The 17,688-nt window shown below is 39.3% G+C and overlaps 2 protein-coding genes across 5 annotated transcripts; both read left to right on the plus strand.

Annotated features, from left to right (window-relative positions):
* The first annotated feature begins 5,420 nt into the window (after positions 1 to 5,420).
* On the plus strand, positions 5,421 to 9,831 carry mpv17l2 (MPV17 mitochondrial inner membrane protein like 2). 4 transcript variants are annotated; one of them, XM_003449025.5, is made up of 6 exons: positions 5,421 to 5,542; positions 6,301 to 6,519; positions 6,891 to 7,052; positions 7,377 to 7,453; positions 7,876 to 8,004; positions 8,781 to 9,831. In XM_003449025.5, exons 2-6 carry the CDS (start codon positions 6,330 to 6,332, stop codon positions 8,877 to 8,879), a joined length of 657 nt encoding a protein of 218 aa, XP_003449073.1. In that variant the 5' UTR covers positions 5,421 to 5,542; positions 6,301 to 6,329; the 3' UTR covers positions 8,880 to 9,831. The 4 variants fall into 4 exon arrangements, with proteins under 4 accessions (XP_003449073.1, XP_005454085.2, XP_005454084.1 ...); XM_005454028.4 differs by having other exon boundaries at positions 5,482 to 5,597; XM_005454027.4 differs by lacking the exon at positions 5,421 to 5,542 and adding an exon at positions 5,543 to 5,670.
* An 814-nt stretch (positions 9,832 to 10,645) lies between these two features.
* Positions 10,646 to 17,021, plus strand: cist1 (colon, intestine and stomach enriched 1). Its single transcript, XM_005454026.4, has 4 exons — positions 10,646 to 10,771; positions 12,521 to 12,922; positions 13,614 to 13,777; positions 15,294 to 17,021. The coding sequence occupies exons 1-4, from the start codon at positions 10,711 to 10,713 to the stop codon at positions 15,336 to 15,338; spliced, it is 672 nt and encodes a 223-aa protein (XP_005454083.1). The 5' UTR covers positions 10,646 to 10,710; the 3' UTR covers positions 15,339 to 17,021.
* The last annotated feature ends 667 nt before the right edge of the window (positions 17,022 to 17,688 follow it).

A 17,688-nucleotide genomic window follows, 5' to 3' on the forward strand; every position in this document is an offset into this window, starting at 1 on the left:
TTTGAGCTTGGCTTTTATTTTGAAAAGGAAAAAAAGAGTTCCAGTCGTTTTGTAACTGGGGTTGTGAAGGCGACATAAATGAATGACAAGTGGGCGGGGTTTAGGGGTACGAGAAGGATTGACGTCCTGTCTAACGAATCCGGAGCCATAATCAGCGTCCTGAAATATTCCACCTCAAACACTGAAGCGGTCCTTTATTATTGATGAAAGCTGCCGGAGAGGCTGAATTATTGATTACGAGGTCAGCAGTAACCACTGAGTCCATTCCCACCCAATAAAAGACACCGGTCCCATAATGCACTGCAAAACCATCACACTCATATACGTTTCATACTGATGCGGTGTAAGGTACAGCGCCTGTTTCATAAGACAGCTACAAGCGCTGCAGAGCGGATTTTCTAAAGTAACAAGAAACTGATTTTAAGCACAGCTGGATCATTTATACTGAAAGCACATCACCTATTATTAAAGAATAGCCTACATTTAGTAGGAAATTGCACGTGATGATGATGTCACTGGAATTAAACAATTGCCATTCAGTATTTTGTTTGTTTTGTTTTTTAACTTATTAATCATGCTTAGTATCCACAGGGAGAACAACGTAGTTTATCTTAATGTTTAAGTGTTTATATTTATGAGCCAGTGAGCTGAAATGAGACACAATAACATTTATTTTTAAAAAGATAATAAGGATTAAAAAAAAGAGAGAGAAATGTTGCTTTCCTTTAGTCATTAAAATGTGTACATATAGCATGCCACATAGTCACCTAATTGTTTTTTTTTAGTATTAATGCAAATGAAAACATTTTGAATACATTAAAGGTTTAACGACCGAACAGATTAAAACATTTCATTAAAATAGTTTGTAAGTTAAAATGATGCTTTGCATTTCAGCCCAACTAACCTTACTTTCTTAATGACTCAGATAATAAAAAGGTAATATAGGCAGGTAGGTATAGGTATCCTTATCTAACAACATACATTCACTCAGCGTGGCATTTCCATCTTCACATGAGATTAGTTTTGTAATAAATAGTCCCAACAGCCCTTTATGTGTGTCTAAGGCAAGAGAAAATACAGTTGTAGGCACAGTGTTAGTATTCTTGCGGCTGTCTGCCACAGTTTCTGCTGTGTTGTTATTATGTCAGCAGGTGACAGCATTTTACTGGGAAAACTTGTTTGCTGAAGAGGAGCAACAGCTTGTATCCACATTCTGTTTAGAGATGACCTGCTGCCTAAAACATGGTCAGCTGTAAAGTCGATTCAGTGTTATGGTCAGTGTCTCTTTATGAGCATGTATTAATGCACTTATGTTGCTGTTATTTTCTTCCTTATTAAATTCCACAAACACACTGAGTGTTCCTGAGCGCACAAAAGTGTCTTTTAAGTGACAGCTGTGCAACAACTGCATAAACAATTTTCAGCAAAGTGAAATTGCAGTTAATCGTCAAGTTTCAATGCTTTATGTATCTTATGATTCATTTGTTTTTAACCATCTTTAATTTTCATATTTTTGTATTTAGACACAACCATCAAATCAGAGTTTTTCCCAACAAGCTACACATGCTCATCTAAAATTAACACCTAATGTTCTCATTTATTTTACTGTATTTTGTTGTCAACTGACTGCTTGTCTGTGAAAAGTGCTTTATAAAAAACCTGCACTTTACTTACTTATTTATTTACTACTGTATGTAGTCTATATAATAGTAATATCATATATATAATAGTAATATAATAATACAATAGTAATTTACATCAAAGTTCAAAATATGGCTTTCATTTCACAATATTTATTTATTTATAAAAAAAATAACTGGAGAACTCGAACAGTGTCCTGTCCTTGGTAACGGCTGAGTGAAATATTAATGTGTTTGTTATCGCTACTGTTTGCACCTGCAAGTGTTGCATTATGGCAATTTAAATGTTTACATAATGGTGTAATAAAAGGCTTTGTTAATGTTGTGTCTGTACTTAATGGGGCCATTGTCCTGTGTGGAGGTTCACAGACATTAGAATAAGGTGATGCAAGAACCATTCACTGCTGTTTAAAGAACTGGGAGCAGCTTGAGACACACGTTTTACTCTTCACAGCTTATTCAGCCTGGACAGCAGTAGTATGTTGTAAAGGAGAGGCTGATAAAGTGTTTTAATAACACTATCAGACCATATAATAAAATATAAGCTATCTAAAGCAGTGGAGTCAAACATAAGGGCCAGAAGGTTCCCGTTCTCTATGGCTTTGCAAAGTGTGAATATTAACAACACATTTATGGGGGGGTTTTTACTGTGGTGTTTAAACTATTTTTTCACAAGATGTAAAATATGTGGAAAGTTAAAAGCATTTTCAATCTACATCAGTTTGTTCAATAAATAAAAACATAAAATACTACTGTTGTTTCTGTATAGGCTTTTCCACTGTTGTCTGTACATTGTAATGCATGTGTCAGGGCAGTTGCTTTACAGAAAATCGATTTATTTTGGAAGCTGAAACATGTGCAAACATAAATAGAAATACAGTATATATACATATATATATACAGCATGTCAGTCTCGACTGAAAAAGTCACTTGGATGAGTGACAAAACATTTCTCCATCTGAAATCGCTACGTCCAGATGAACACAATCAACTTTTTGGGATTTCCTTACCAGGATGATTGAACATGCATCAAGACATTCTAAATAACTGCACATTTTTCTTTCCAGTTATGCTTTCATAGCACTGGCAGTGCTGTAGTGATGTCATTATGAAAAATGATGCTCCAAACTAATGACAGTCTTTTGTGCACGTTCAGTCCCCGCACATAGCACTGCTGTCACAATTTTTCATATTTTTTAAGAGCATGACTTTCAGGTGCTGTTATAATGGCTGTAGCTTTAGGCCTGCTACTTCCTCTTTTGTCCTCCACCTGTCCAGTTTGATCAAAACTGCAGAGTGTGCCAAGATATGCCAACCTTTCAGCTTATTGTTATTTGAGAATCATCTTATAGGCATAATAATACTATTTTATGCTATAAAAATGACTTTTTACTTTCGGGGATTCAACTAAAGCAGTGGTTCTTAACCTGGGTTCGATCGAACCCTAGGGGTTCGGTGAGTCGGTCTCAGGGGTTCGGCAGAGCCTCCGCCATGACATGCACGGCTCATTTTGTGCACCAGTAAAAAGCATATCTATGTCTTGAATTTGAAAAAAATCATATTTTATTTTTCACTAAAGAGGGGTTCAGTGAATGCACATATGAAACTGGTGGGGTTCAGTACCTCCAACAAGGTTAAGAACCACTGAACTAAAGAAATGGGAATGAATGGATGTTATGCAACTAGATGTTTTTTCATTTCCTCCATTATCTCCCTAACCTGTGTTCACTTTTGAGAGCACAGGTTAGGGAGATGGTGGGGACAATAAACACGAGGCTAAATTTGACATGTGTCGGATCACTGTCTTTATTCAAGAATAATTCATCTTAAGTATAAAAACAAGAAATGGGTAATAGCTACATGTGTGTTTGTGTGTGTGCATAATATACATACTTTACTTGTTGTATCCAAATCAGGTAATTAGGAAGATGCAACACAGCTGGGCAAAACAAGGCACAGGTGAACTAAGTGAGACAAATGACAGGGAAAGCAAAAATGAACATAACACAAGCAGGACAATAGACTGTCAAAATAAAACAGGAAACTACCGTGGAGACATACAGACTTAACAAACACAAAGCGAGAATAAACAGGCTCAAAGAGAGTCTGTTGTACTTTGTTGTGCATGCCTTCTAACTGCTGATTTATCCTCTGGATTTCTTGAAGTGTACACTACAGGTCTTCCTGTATTTTCTCTTGTTGCTGTTTTTGCACCTGCATTTCAGTGTATTTGCTAGCCTTCGTTGTGTTTCTCGATGTTCTGAAGCTTGCAATCCATTTCTTTCTGTTTTAATTCCTGTCGCTCTTTCTCTTGAAGAAAAGCTTCATTTCTGTGCAGTGTTTTATCAAGCCTTATTTGCAGCACTCTGCATTTTGTCTCCGTGTCTTGGAGTTTGCACTGCATGTCTTTCTGTTTTATGCCCTGTTGATTTTCTTTGGGGGTTTTTTCCAGGCCTTCATCGAGCTTTCCTTGGAGCTCCTGATTCTTTCTGTACATATTCCTTGGAGATCCAACTTTATTTCCCCAGTAACAGCTTCCCTGTCTTGAAGCTGGTCGGACATTTCTTTTAATTCAGTGCTCTTTTTCCGCTTTTCTTTAATCAGGAACATAATCTGCTCTCGTGCTTGACCAAACATGATTCCCCAGCCCTCATCAGTAATCTTTATGTTGGGCTGGCATTGCGTATTGTTAGTTTTTTGGTCTTGTCTGTTCATGAGAAATTCGTTGTGCATTTCTTCCAAGTGTTTATTTTGTGCCTCCATTTGTCTGCACTTCTCCTCTAGTTGACGTTTCTCTTCCTCAGTTTTTTTTTTTTTTTCTGTTCTATAGATCGTAGTTTTCGTTCCTACTTTCCTGTAATGCCCTTTGGACGGATAAGACGCCATCTGGGAAAATTGGCTGGCCACTCCAGGAAGGACGCTGGCTGCTGAGGTGGAGTGTTTGTAAGTCTAACTTTGATTCTGATTTTCCTTTTTTGGTTAAACAAATGCAAATAAAATGTAATAAACTTTCCATCTCCCCATCATCACTGTTACAAAAGCACCGGTTTAATTAAGAAGAACCTTTTTACTAGGGTTTAACACATTTTCACACACACACACACAGACACACACACACACACACAGGTCCCCAAAGACAGGGTCCTGCCAAGGTGGCATATTTTGTTAAAAAAGTAAACTTTTTGGCTTAAAATGACAACAGCACAAAAATTGTTCTATAGTTTTAATTTTTATCTCAAGCATATTCATCATCCTATTCCATCACCATATTTTTATGACCATATATTTTTGGGGCATATGATTATTAATTATTACCGAATTATGAACTATCATAATTTTATGATATTCATAAAAAATATAACTTCCATTAACTTTTATTACTTCCTTTATTACTGTCCTAAGTCATAAATGATTTGACAGGGGGCCATAATCACTGGTTTGACATAAAGTACCAATATCCCTCCTTGTGTGGACACAGCACTGGTTCATCCACTGAATTTGGTAACTTCTATGCCTGAATGATTTATATGTCAGTGTTAACTGGCTTAACAAACAAACAGCATCCCTCTGAAAATGGTCAGGAACAAGGACTCAAAATGGGTGAAAACACAGCCAAAATCCAAGAAAAGCTTTTAAAGACCATCATAAAGTCTGTAAAACGTTTGCTCACAACCACTTTAAAAAATTACATGAGAATCTGGCTCCTTGGAAGCAAAATATAATGAAATGAGGGGTGTCCAAGACTGTGTTGGTGGAGGGTATTCTTTGTACTACGAGTTTTCGTTGTTCCTCCCGACCAGCAGGTGTCGCCATCACATTTATCACTGTGCTAATCAGACATTTGCTCACCCGTCAGGTCGTGGATGCAGTCTACGGATAAAAGCAAAAAACTTCTCTTTCCCGTAAGATTTTATCTTCGTATCGCCCTTCACGGCTGGTGGATTAGTGTGTTTGACTGTGGGTTTATTAATGTTGTGTTGTTAAGTCAGGGAAACGTATTATCTGCGCGGAAACGCACACACCGGCTCAGGTTCGCTTCATCTGTCTCCCTGTTGCATGTCGCGTTCACTGGTATCATTGTGAAACTGAATGTAAAATTTCATGTAAACGTCAGTGCCGACCGGGACTGGTTTGTTTCAAACAGAAAACATAAAATGTTCGTCTCTGAGCTGTTAGACCAGAAACTAGCTAACGAGCAGCAGCTGGAGAGTTGAACTTTGAACTCGGAGCTTTCCAGCTTTTTCAGCACTTTCGGAGATTAATAAAGTCTGTAGTAGTGTTTAAACTACACATGTGGTATTTTTCTCACAGAGGTTCGCAGTTTGTGTATATATAATATACTTTGTGCACACAAAATTGCTTTTAGGTTTTAAGTGAGAAAACAGTGCGGTGCAAAATCAACAAATAATAGGGACCAAGTAGTGTTCTCGCTAAATCTCAAGATATTTTAGTATTTGACAAGTAATTTACACAGGCACGTGCATTTACACTCACAGGTGTCTAGCATTATATTTCCTCTCTCCCTGTGTTAGAAGATCAAGTTGTGTCATTTGTTTTACTCATTTTATGACAGTTTGTTTAGTACAATGAATCTACCTATCCGCTGGCTTTCCCTGCATGAACCCTAACTGTTTATTGTCTTTTTCCTTCTTCTCCACAGATGACGGTACTTTCTCCTGTCTGAACATCATGCTTCCCCGTGCGGGTAAAGAGTTTCTGGTCCGCATACAGTTCTCCTGGAGGCCGTTCTTCCAGGGCCGCTACCTGCTGGTCACCAATATCATGAGTGGAGGGGTGATGCTGTCTCTGGGAGACATCCTGCAGCAGACTCGGGAGAAACACAGGGATCCTGGCAAAATCAGAGACTGGAGCCGAACAGGTGACAGAGTTTTGTGTGTTTAATGTCATACGTCATCTTCTTATTTTGGCTGATATGCAGGAGTGCTCCAGATCTGTACAGTTTCTAAAATAAAAATGTAATGAACTCAAGTAATTTTGGACAAAAGCATCTGCATTGTTGTTAGAATTATCTTTTGATTTTGGAATACAGAGGAGAGCATGCCAAAGAACATATGCAAAAACAAATGTAGTTGTCAGCAGTAAGGATTCTACCAACAGGATTATGCATAAACACTTTTAAAAAAATAATTCTTACAAAATAAAAAAGGAACTCCTACTCTTTTGTAATAATCTCATGTTGGGCTGTCATGATTTATTTCATGCACGGCTGTTCTCTGTTTGGCTTCAAAGCTCGCATGTTTGCCGTGGGCTGCTCCATGGGTCCGCTCCTGCACTACTGGTACATGTGGCTGGACAGAGTGTATGCAGGCAAAGCTCTCAAAACCTTGGTCAAGAAGGTTGTGGTGGACCAGCTGGTTGCTTCCCCGACTCTGGGCGTGTGGTATTTTTTAGGTGAGAAAGATTTTACTGGTACTAAGTACGCTCTTCTCCTCCTGCTTCTCACACATTGTTCAGGGTGTGAGCACCTGAACAGTTTGTCAGTGACGCGCACACACGCGCACTTCAGAGATCAAGTACAGAGGCAAAGGTTGCGCATAAAGATGTGGATAAGGAAAAACCCCGCGTATGTAATAAGACGTATATGGAGTTCAAAGGGTATCTGTTTCGAAGAGGCTCAAGTTTAGCAGTTCATGTTTATAAGAGAGCTTATCTGAGGGTGGTTTTAATAAAGGGTGGCGCTGACGCACGTCTGACAGAAAACTGTGTTTATCGCAGGTATGGATCTCATGGAGGGGCGCAGTTTATCCGAAGGATGGGCGGAGTTTAGAGGCAAGTTCTGGGAATTTTACAAGGTAAGTATACCGGGAGGTTGAACATTAATTGTTCTTCATTCATCCCAACTGAAATTCTTCTTTGTCTTTAACTGAAGATGAGAATTTAGCGTTTAAACTGTAACTGAACATTGAATAACATAAAATATAACCGTGCTCTACACAGCGAACAGAGGAACTTTACGTGTTAAGACTATAAGTTTCATATAGAAATTTAGCTCTGTGCTCTTCTAGCTGTCTTAAATCTTGAGGTTGTTGTTGTTACTCAGAAGGTTAAAAAAAAAAACAACAACCCAGCAGGCCAGATAAAACCTCCCAGTCTCAGCTGGGAACCTGCCGGGCAGACGGAGCACACTTCCCTCCTCCTGTCTGTTTCTGCAGTGTTTGCTCTGGGTAATTTGTACCTGCTTGTTTATCTTAATGTGTGTTGTTCTTGCTGACAGGCAGACTGCTGTGTTTGGCCCGCTGCTCAGATGATCAACTTCTACTTTCTCTCGCCCAAGTTCCGCGTCGTGTACATCAACTTTGTCACCTTAGGGTGGGACACCTACCTCTCTTACCTCAAACACAGAGTAAGTCAACCACACAGGAAGTTTTTGGTTTTGTTACCTCTTATTTTACCAATGAACAGCTGTACAGTGCTGTGTGCAGCTCCTCCCAGCTGTGTGTGTCTGTCTGCATACACATTTCCACTGGGATGGCGAATGGAGCTGAAACTGTGTGTCGCTGGAAGCAGATGGTATGTGTCTGCTCTGTGCTGATTGGCTGACAAGTGGGCTGAAATAGGGAAGAGCGTGACAGTGGAGTTCACCAGGAATGGAAGAACTATGGAGAAAATTTCAAAGATTAAGAAAAGCAGTATGGAAAGCGCAGGCAGCTACAGTGGACACTATTCATTGTTTGTAACAGTTTCACTTCAGCTCTTTGAATGTCAAATGAACTCTCTCTCCATGGCTGGTTGACCAACAACAGCACAAGAGAGAATGATCTACAGACCGGTTGCACCACATACTTTGTATGCTGCCTCCATCATACAGCAGAGCTCCCTGCAGATAGACAGGCCATCCCTGGACTGCCAACGCCGTCCCTGCTAAACCATAGGTTCCAGTATATGGGCAACCAGTCGGAGGAAAGCTGCTTTAAGCAGGAGGCTGACAGTGGGTGAACTGAGGGGCTCTACAAAGGCTCAGTATGAACTCAAAAGGATTAATACGGTATATTGGGACTCTTACTCACCAGCGCTGCCCATGAGGTTCATTGCATCTCTGACTTGTCTAATCACTTATGTGCAAAAGTGAAGTGATGTTGATCATGTCAATGCATCCACTGATTAGTTTTGTCTTGACAGAAAGACGACCCCAATGCTGAGCTGGCATCAGACAGCAATGGTGCGGATGTACAGAAGGAAGTGCTGCCACAGTCCGAACCGTTGGAGGAGAAAGCTTAAAGAAGCTCAGTAGAGATGATACGTGTTGCTGTTTTTATGCATTTATACTCTTCCTCCCTTTGGAACTGCTGCGGGACTGTTGTGTGCGGTCCTGTGTTTGTCACTCAGATTTAAACTGATGCGTCTCTGGGAAGTTTGAAGTTAAAGTGCTGGTACACGTCTTCTTAACTCCCAAATAGTTTAAATGTGTCTGTTTATGTGTGAATGATGTGAGCATGGATGAGAAGCTGTTTCACTGCCCTCTGGTACAGCACTTACTGTCAGGGTGAATTGAGCGGCCATTAGGGTGAAGGTTTAAAAACTCCCAACAGTCATTGGACCCGAAGTTTAAACCTGACTCTAGTAATGCTTTTACTTTATTTTTTTTAATATGCTTTATTTAAAAAAACAAATCAATATTGATATGAGAGAGCTCTACTAAATAACTGCTTCAACAATAAACCGTGTCTTTGAACATTGCCTTAAGATATCATCCAGTGCTGCGCTTGTTTTAATATCAATCGCTCCATTCAACTTGTCCCTCTGAGCTCCAATGAAGCATGATTATGGATCTATCTGTATTTTGTCATATCACATAGAATAACTGTTGAAAATAAGTAATTTTTAACTGTGCAGTAGTTTTTCACTAGTTACTGTAAAATTGACTGTTTCTATCAGTTTAATTTATTGATGATTTTTTTTTTTAGCTTTGGCAGGTCCAGTGATGATTTAGTTTATGTGATGATGGGGGGAGAAAAACCATAAATAGTGTCAGCATAAACACTGTGAGGGTGGGGAGCGACACATATTTATTATATGAAATATTTTCCCAGAGTTCTCCACATAAAATGTATCATTGGTGTACTACCGGTGTAAAAGAGAAGCCATGTATCAGAGGTCTGCTGAGATTTCTGAATGCTGAAGAATTTATTTTCAAATAATTTCAAATGAAATAAAAAAATTTCTTTTGGCACTTTTGTGGCTCTATCCTAATTATCCATACAATTTAGTTTAGACACATTATGTTACAATGTATTATGAATATTCAACCAATTGAGAATTAAATAGGATAAAGAGAAAAAACAAAGAGAAAACTGAATATCTACAGCAGATGAATGGTGTTTGAAAGTCATGTCCTTTTGAAAAATGAAAACATCCAGAAAAGACCCGAAACGTTACCTGAGAGACACACCTGACCCTTCAGCTGATCACTACTGTTCACTGAGGCCTCATCAGAAATGGTCTCAGGTGAAGGATGGATGCCAAGAAGTCAAATTTACACAACAACTGGTCTGTATGTATAAAGTTTAAGTGATGTACACAATATCAAAAACCTTAAAAAGCAATGAAAGAAAGTAAAGTTGAAGACTGGACTTAAAAAGAATAACATGCGAGGCAGAAATAAACTCCACTGCACCTGATTCAACAAAAGTGTCAAACGTGCAGTGGACAAAATGATTTTCTTGTTGCATTGAAAATAAAGTGTCCAGCTGTGTGCTGCAGCATAAGCAGCCTGCACAGTAGCAGAGTGAAAGACCTGGGATAGCATGGGTCATTGCAGCTGGCAGCATGAGACAACTTTCATGTTTAAAATCTATTTTAGAAGTAAAAACTAATCTGCAGCTGCCTGCAGCAAGAATAGAAGCAAAAGCAAACACACACAACCTTGTTTAAATATTGACTGATAGTGTGAAGGGTTTAATGCTTGATATGCAACAGCCTGTGTTTGGAACACATCCTGCTGTCAAGGATGTAGTTACCCTGCGTGTGCGTGTGTGCATATGCGCGCGCGCGCGCGTGTGTGTGTGTGTGAATGTCACTGATATGACTGTCAGCCACTTCCCCTCTCAACATGCCCGCAACGATGCACCTCACTCTCCTGGTGTCTCTGTTAACAGCGATAGTCATCAGCGGTAAGTCAGCATTTTTCAACAAGTTTTCACTTCTCAAACTTTTGTGTTCAATATGTTTGAGAACCTGAACGTTAGGCTGAAGTCTTGTAAAAGTGCAAATTTATGCAAACAGGAAGCTTCGTGCAGTGAGAGACAGTCTGCCAGTTTGCCTGTGGCAGTGTGGCTCTGGCTTTTGTTTTAAGTGTAATAAGAAGCAACCGTGTGTTATCACAGAAACATTTGTATTCATCCTGTTGCTGTGCATTACTACTAAATTCTTATCATAAGTAAAACGTGCAACTGTAAAACATAAGGGGAAGTTAAGGTATATGGGAAGTTCACACCTGGGTGTAGACTGGGGCTAATATTTGATCCGTGAAAGTGAGCCCAAGTCGAGCCTCCTGTAGCAAACACTTTACTGAACACACGTTGCAATTGCTTTAATATTACCTGACCCGCTGCTCCGCGTCAACACAATCTACTTTAAGACACTCGGAGCATGTAGATCATGTCGTACTTTTCTGAAATTTACTTTGTTTTTGTTCTTTTGTCAAGTTTAAAGCCGTTTCTTGCCTCAGAAAGTTGTCACAGCAATCTTACCTTAAGCTCCTCTGGATCTTTGCCCACATCGCTGTGTACAAGTACAGTTATGTGATTTAAAGCTCCTAAACGCTCATGTATTTACCACTTCAAATCTCAGCTTCATCACGGTTTGAAGGTTTTCCGGTGTGATTTCTTTGTACACAAAGCGGATTTTAGGGGTAAAACAATAACAGGTGGAGCAGCTGCAGTGTTGATCAGGACCCCAACCTGAACCCTAAAGTGCCTACACTCAAACACCTGCCAAACTTTGATCCCACACGGCTCCGTAAAGAAATCTGAAACCGCCTTTATAAACAATCCGGAGCCACAAAGATGATGCACAGATAGATTGTTATTGTATCAGGGGTGTGAATCTAACATACGTAGCTTCCTTAAGATGATTTTATGATAAACGTGGTGTGAGTGGGTGTGGGCGGTGACTAGAAGATGAAACTTACAGAGTTCCACGATGGAAACGAGCTTTGGGTAATGCATCATTACTATCATGTTAATTATGTGTGACTTAAGTAATAGTGGCAAAACTCCAGAATAGTGAATTTAAAGGTGTAGCATTCAAAATTTCTAATCTGTGATAATAAAGCTTATATTTAGGTTAAGGTAGGGTTACTTGATTAAAATGAATCAAATGTGAAATAAGAGCCCACATGACCACTTCAGAATCACGTGGGATTTATTTTTGTACAATATTTTGCACTGAATAAAACGATTGTTCACCCCTGTCAAGCAATAATTTTGAGTAAAATGCAGCTGAAATATATCCTTATTATAGAGTTTACCAAAAACTTAAATACCAGCCAGGTTCTGTTAGTCTGTGTCAGACATCAAATATGTATTTTGCTATTGAAACTCTGGAAAATTCAATGATCTAAAAGTTGGTTATAGAAAAAAATCATACAAAGCAATTATTTCGTGTCAGAACTGATGATTACAACAACACCATGCTCTGTCGATAGGAAGGGTTAGGGTTAGTGCACAGCGTTAAGCCATGCTTGTCTGCATTAGTGCTCTCATGCATTAAAAATATCCAGTGCAAATATGGAAAAATTTAATTAAAACTTTCTTTGTGGTTTGTTGGCACCTTTATGATGCCAACAAACCACTTGATCATTACCTCGATAAGGTGTGAATGCAGCATCTTATAGTTATGTGCTGTTTGCTGCTCTGCAGAAACCACTTCCTTCAGCTCATCCACTGCACAAACAACCACCACCAAACCACAGTCACAAACAACAACACTCCAGACTACCAGTGAAACAACAACACATCCGACTACAGCTGAAACAACAACACATCCGACTACAGCTGAAACGACAACACTCCAGACTACCAGTGAAACAACAACACATCCGACTACAGCTGAAACGACAGCAGTGCAGTCCACGACCGTCATCACTTCGGCTTCACCAAAAACGCAGCAGACAGACGACACCACTCCCAGCCCACCTCCTCAAACCACAGCAATCAACCAGACATCAAATGAGACAGCTTTGCCAACTGAAACAACACTCCCATCTGCGTCAGCATCACCAAACATCACTGCAACCACCACTGTGAACACAACCGACACAGGTCAAAAAACATCCAGTCTGCTCTTTTTTGCAATTTTAAAAGAAATTAATGAACTTTTTGGGGTTCAAAGCCAGTGAGAAACAATACAGAGAGACAAATTTATACATAACAGTGCCATACTTTATGACCTAAAGCAAACAACATGCTTTTGCGTGCACAAAAGATTAAATTCATTCGCATGTTTTGGTGGATTTCTTCTCAGGTTTCACTGAAATCTTGATGACAAGATGCTGAGATAGTATGTGCATTAGATGAGTCTACGCACAGAGAACAGTCTTTTGGGCCAAAAGCAAGAGGTGCTCTTCATCTGCTGCTTAGTTGGACATTGACTCAAACATTTAACCTTATAAATGGGTTCAAATGGACAAGCCTACACGGGCCCCCATTTGGGGTCTGCATGTGGCTTTATTCTGCTCAGAAAGCCCCACAGGAGAGCCACAAGTACCCCACACGGGCATGTTTGCTTCAGTGCAACCTACAGCCGTCATCTGCTGGATGACAGCAGTTAATTCACAAATAAATTCCCCTGGGCAGTTGTTTGTTTAAGTCAATTAATAAATGAGGCATAAAACCAATGGTGTGACTTGTGCAAAGCAAATATGATTTCTTCTTACATTAGTATAATTTCAGTTGTGTCCTGCAAATATTGCATTTGTTTATCTCATCGTTTCTCTGTTTGTCTCCCCCTCAGGTTTTTCACCCGACTGGGAAAAAGATGACCTGGCGTCAAACCCCGGCCTAGTCACTATCATTTGCATCTTCTGTATTGTCCTCGCCCTCGTTATCGTGGTATTCACAGTGAAATGTATCCGATCGCCGAGATCCAAATTTGAGAGGCTCGAAGATATGCCGATGGTAAGATAGAAAACGTGACAGATATTCACAGTTCCAGAGGGTGAATCCTAATCTTAATCTTACTGTAGGCCTGGTATACCTCTTAAAAATCAGCACTGAAACACACAAAATGACAAACTTCTTGAATATTGTTTCAAGAATATAATTCATGAGTGAAAGTATGAGGCTCTGCCTGCTATAGGTAACTTCTCCCAGCAGGGGGAGGCACATGCTGGTTATCACGTAGAAAACATGGATTTGCCCGTAACATGGATTTGGAGCAAGGCCAGCACGTTCCAGGATTTTGCTTCACGGGGATGTTAACTGTCAGCCCTGCACCATGAGTAACAAGTGGCACGTAAAAGTTTCCCAGCATTAAATGTCGCCTTCTTCCTGTTCATGTCTCCTTAGTAATGAGGACAGTGGTTTGCTGCATTCTCATTTACACGAACAGGAAGTGTGAGTGGATTGTCAGTGTGTGAAAAGTGTGGTGAGGCTGTCATGACTAATCATTTCTCAAGAGAAGCTTATCATTAGTCCCATCAGTGCGTCCCCAAGTACTTTTAAAATGTTGGCATCTCTCAATCTCCGCTGCAAAGGCCTACTCAAGAATGAGATTTCTGAAAAGCAAACCTTTTCTCCCACACTCACGGAGCACTTACAAGTTCATGTATGTACTCTTGTGTGCAGAGGAAATATCACAAAGGCTTTTCAGATGACCCACAATGAGGCTGCCAATAAGTGTGAAATAGAAATTTTGCTATTCTGGTAACCGCTGCAAAACTAGACCTGCAGCGCTGTACAGACCAGTGTTCTTTATAAGGTGCTCGACGAGTGTAAATCTTTATTGCTGCATGACTGGGCATTGTGCTAGAGTGTACTTTATACCGTACCAGCAACATATCCGACAACATGAGCTGAAAAACAACTGATCCTCCAAAATGAGCAGGTCGGGACTTAATGATAACTTGCACGGTTAATAAATGACAAACAATTCCCTGTAAAAATGATCTAGATTATATCCATGCATGACCATATCCATGACGCCTTTTTTCTTCACACATTCTTAGCAATTTCCTGACATTATGAGAAAAGAAAATAAGATTAGTATGACACATTTAAGCTTCCCATCCCTGGAGTTTCTCAACCTCGTCTTCACATGGTAATCCCTTCTGACATTCACCAATTTAACATTTTAAAGCGCGTAAAAAGACGATTTTTTTAGACGCTTGTGTCAGTCAGCTGATTGTCAGTCCTTAACGTTAATTACATTGAATGTGCCTAAAGCGGGACGGAAAAGACTTCACCTCCTGTTAAGCTGAACGGAAAAAAATAAATAAAAAAATAAAAAAATATGCCTACAGGCAATCACTGTAATCAGATAAAAGAAAAACAACAGAACATATTGTACTGTAAAAGAACCACTTCAGTTCAGATGGTAAAGCAGGTACCGCTGGACATTCAGCGCAGGCACTTTATCACCACACTGACTGCTGTTTAACTGTGAATGGGTTGTTTGTTTTCTGTGAACTCTCAGGGCAAAGTGAATGAGGAGTCTCCGTTCGCCCACTACTCGAAATGACAGAATGCGCTTTGTGGACGCTGAAGGCCCGGGACGAGTCCAACCTGCCGAACGACTCTGACATCATCAGGCTCTTCTTTACATAGCACTTTATTCAATGCCAGTGGAATATTTTGGCCTCAGCGTTAACCTTTGACCTGCTTAATTCATTTTGGTTTCAATTAAGTGTAATCAGCTAACTACAACTGTCGCTTCCTCCATAATAAAATTTGAAAATCAGCCCTGAAAGGTAAACCTTCATATATAATGTTTGCTAACATTATATATGAACATTATATAACAGAGCTTCTTCTTCTCATCAGTCCCATCGTTGAAGCGCTTCTTGTAAGCACACATAATCTTGTAAGCACTACAACTCAGAATTACACTGTTGATTTAATAAGAGTGCAGAAGTTTTCGATTTTACATAACGCTTTAACAAAGTCATAACTGGAATGCACAAGTCTACAAATGTGATCTTATCTGGAGTGTCATATATGACGTACAACTAATGGGGGCTGAGGTCTTCTGTGCAACCAAAGCTCAGACGCAGAAAGTCACAGTGCTTAGCACATGTTTTAGACCACCAGCCAGTGTAAGGTTTATGCCATAGCTGTCGTAAATTAACAGTTCTGGTACTTACCAAAATCATTTTTTAATGTTTCTGTAATAGTTAAACCACCAGTGTGCCCAAGCTCTTAAATCAAGATCATATGTTTTTTAATGCTAAAATGTAAATATTGTTGTCATGCATTAATTTTAAAATTTACTGGTATAAAAAATAGAATAAAAATAGTAAAGTCATTATTAGTTTAGATTAAATTAGATTAAATTACAGTTACTTACTTGCATTCCTGAACAGGACAATTAGTTTCACTGCATGAACGTCATGCTTGATTAATTTCTGACTTCCTAGAGACTTCCTCAAGTGTGGGTATTAAAAACCTGAATGGAGTTTTTCCATTTGCCTTAAAATACTTTTTTTTTTTTCGCTTTGTTTTAAATTTTGGCATATTTCTAAAATATTTTTCTTTTGTTTTTCTAATGGCAGGTGGTCTAATAAATGTGTTATGCACTGGAAATATCAGGAAAAACTGTGGGGCCACTGTCAGAACCTTTATGGCTAAAAACACTAAACAATAGGCTCGTGTTCTTATTACTGATAAAAAAAATAAACTATTTGTGTATTTGTATGCACTAAAACACCGCTAATTATTTCCTATGTTAACTCTAAAACTAATATCAGGTCGTTCACATTAGTCACATCAGAAATGTCTCCAGGTTCAGGACAATCTTGGGACTCTTTTCCAACAAAAAAACGTGCAATTCTGCTTTGTCTTGCTAATCTTGGTAAATGTAAACAGATTTGCTTATGCTTACAGACAGATTCAAATATAGAATTGGATCCTTTCTGCTTTAAATGCTTTAAATAATCAATAACCCTGAGCTAGCCTGCACAAAAATGATAAAAGTCATATTTCTAGACATTTTAATTGTGGCTCAAAGTAACTTTTTTCATGAAATGCTGTCACACTGAGTCTGTGTGGCAAAGCTGCTATCTTACATTAAATTTTGCAGTGACTTGAATGCTTTCCTGCTATTTCAACAAAATGATTTAATAAGTCAGTGTTTTGTAAATCGGGCGATCACATGCTGTGTGCCAAGTACATAATTGTGATGTTTTAATAAAAATAAAAACATTCATTTGGTGTTTTTCACTTTCCTGTAATGTGTCGCTTGTTGCTGCCTCAGGTTAAGATTACATAAACCTTTTAACCAGCCAGTTATCAGGAGAACACCACAGGCAACTTCCTTTAACCTACTAACTGTTGTCTTCAGCCACGCACCAACATGCCAGATCTCCTCAGACACATGACTCACACTCCAAAGATAAAGAGAAACGTCTCCAGGGCTCGATGGTGAGGATTATCCAAAAAGGCCATGACCATTTAAGAGGACCAGAGATTGAGCCTAAAACAAATGAGTGTCTGGATAAGAGTGTGGTTGGGACCTCATTACCAGGACATGCTGCCGATGAAAAATGGGCTAAGTGAAAGTGTCACCACTCAAGCGGTTTTGTTTGTGTTAGAACTGTAAATATGAGTCATATTTTGTGAGGAAAGCCTTTAACCCTTTAAGAGAGACACATAGCCACAACTGTGGGAATCTCAGATGTGAGGCGTTAACATGAAAGCCTTGTTTGGTTAAAGCATAAGACCTTTTAAGGATTCAAGTGTATGAGTGTAACTGAACTTTTTTGGATCTAAAGAGTTGCACAAGCTGACAGTGGAAAGTAAAAGAGAGGTTTAAATTCCAGAAAGAAAGACACACTCAGTGAAAAAGACTCTATGTGTGCGAGAGAACAAACACA

This window comes from Oreochromis niloticus, linkage group LG15, assembly GCF_001858045.2.
Source record: "Oreochromis niloticus isolate F11D_XX linkage group LG15, O_niloticus_UMD_NMBU, whole genome shotgun sequence".
Taxonomy (NCBI): Eukaryota; Metazoa; Chordata; class Actinopteri; order Cichliformes; family Cichlidae; genus Oreochromis; species Oreochromis niloticus.

Excerpts from the sequence above, each read along its gene's own strand:
- mpv17l2 (XM_005454028.4), top strand. The coding sequence starts at position 5,504 with ATGCAGTCTACGGATAAAAGCAAAAAACTTCTCTTTCCCGTAAGATTT. Across the intron at positions 7,454-7,875 it reads AGTTCTGGGAATTTTACAAG|GCAGACTGCTGTGTTTGGCC; the intron begins GTAAGTATACCG and ends TCTTGCTGACAG. Across the intron at positions 8,005-8,780 it reads TCTCTTACCTCAAACACAGA|AAAGACGACCCCAATGCTGA; the intron begins GTAAGTCAACCA and ends TTGTCTTGACAG.
- cist1 (XM_005454026.4), top strand. The coding sequence starts at position 10,711 with ATGCCCGCAACGATGCACCTCACTCTCCTGGTGTCTCTGTTAACAGCG. Across the intron at positions 10,772-12,520 it reads AACAGCGATAGTCATCAGCG|AAACCACTTCCTTCAGCTCA; the intron begins GTAAGTCAGCAT and ends GCTGCTCTGCAG. Across the intron at positions 13,778-15,293 it reads GGCTCGAAGATATGCCGATG|GGCAAAGTGAATGAGGAGTC; the intron begins GTAAGATAGAAA and ends GTGAACTCTCAG.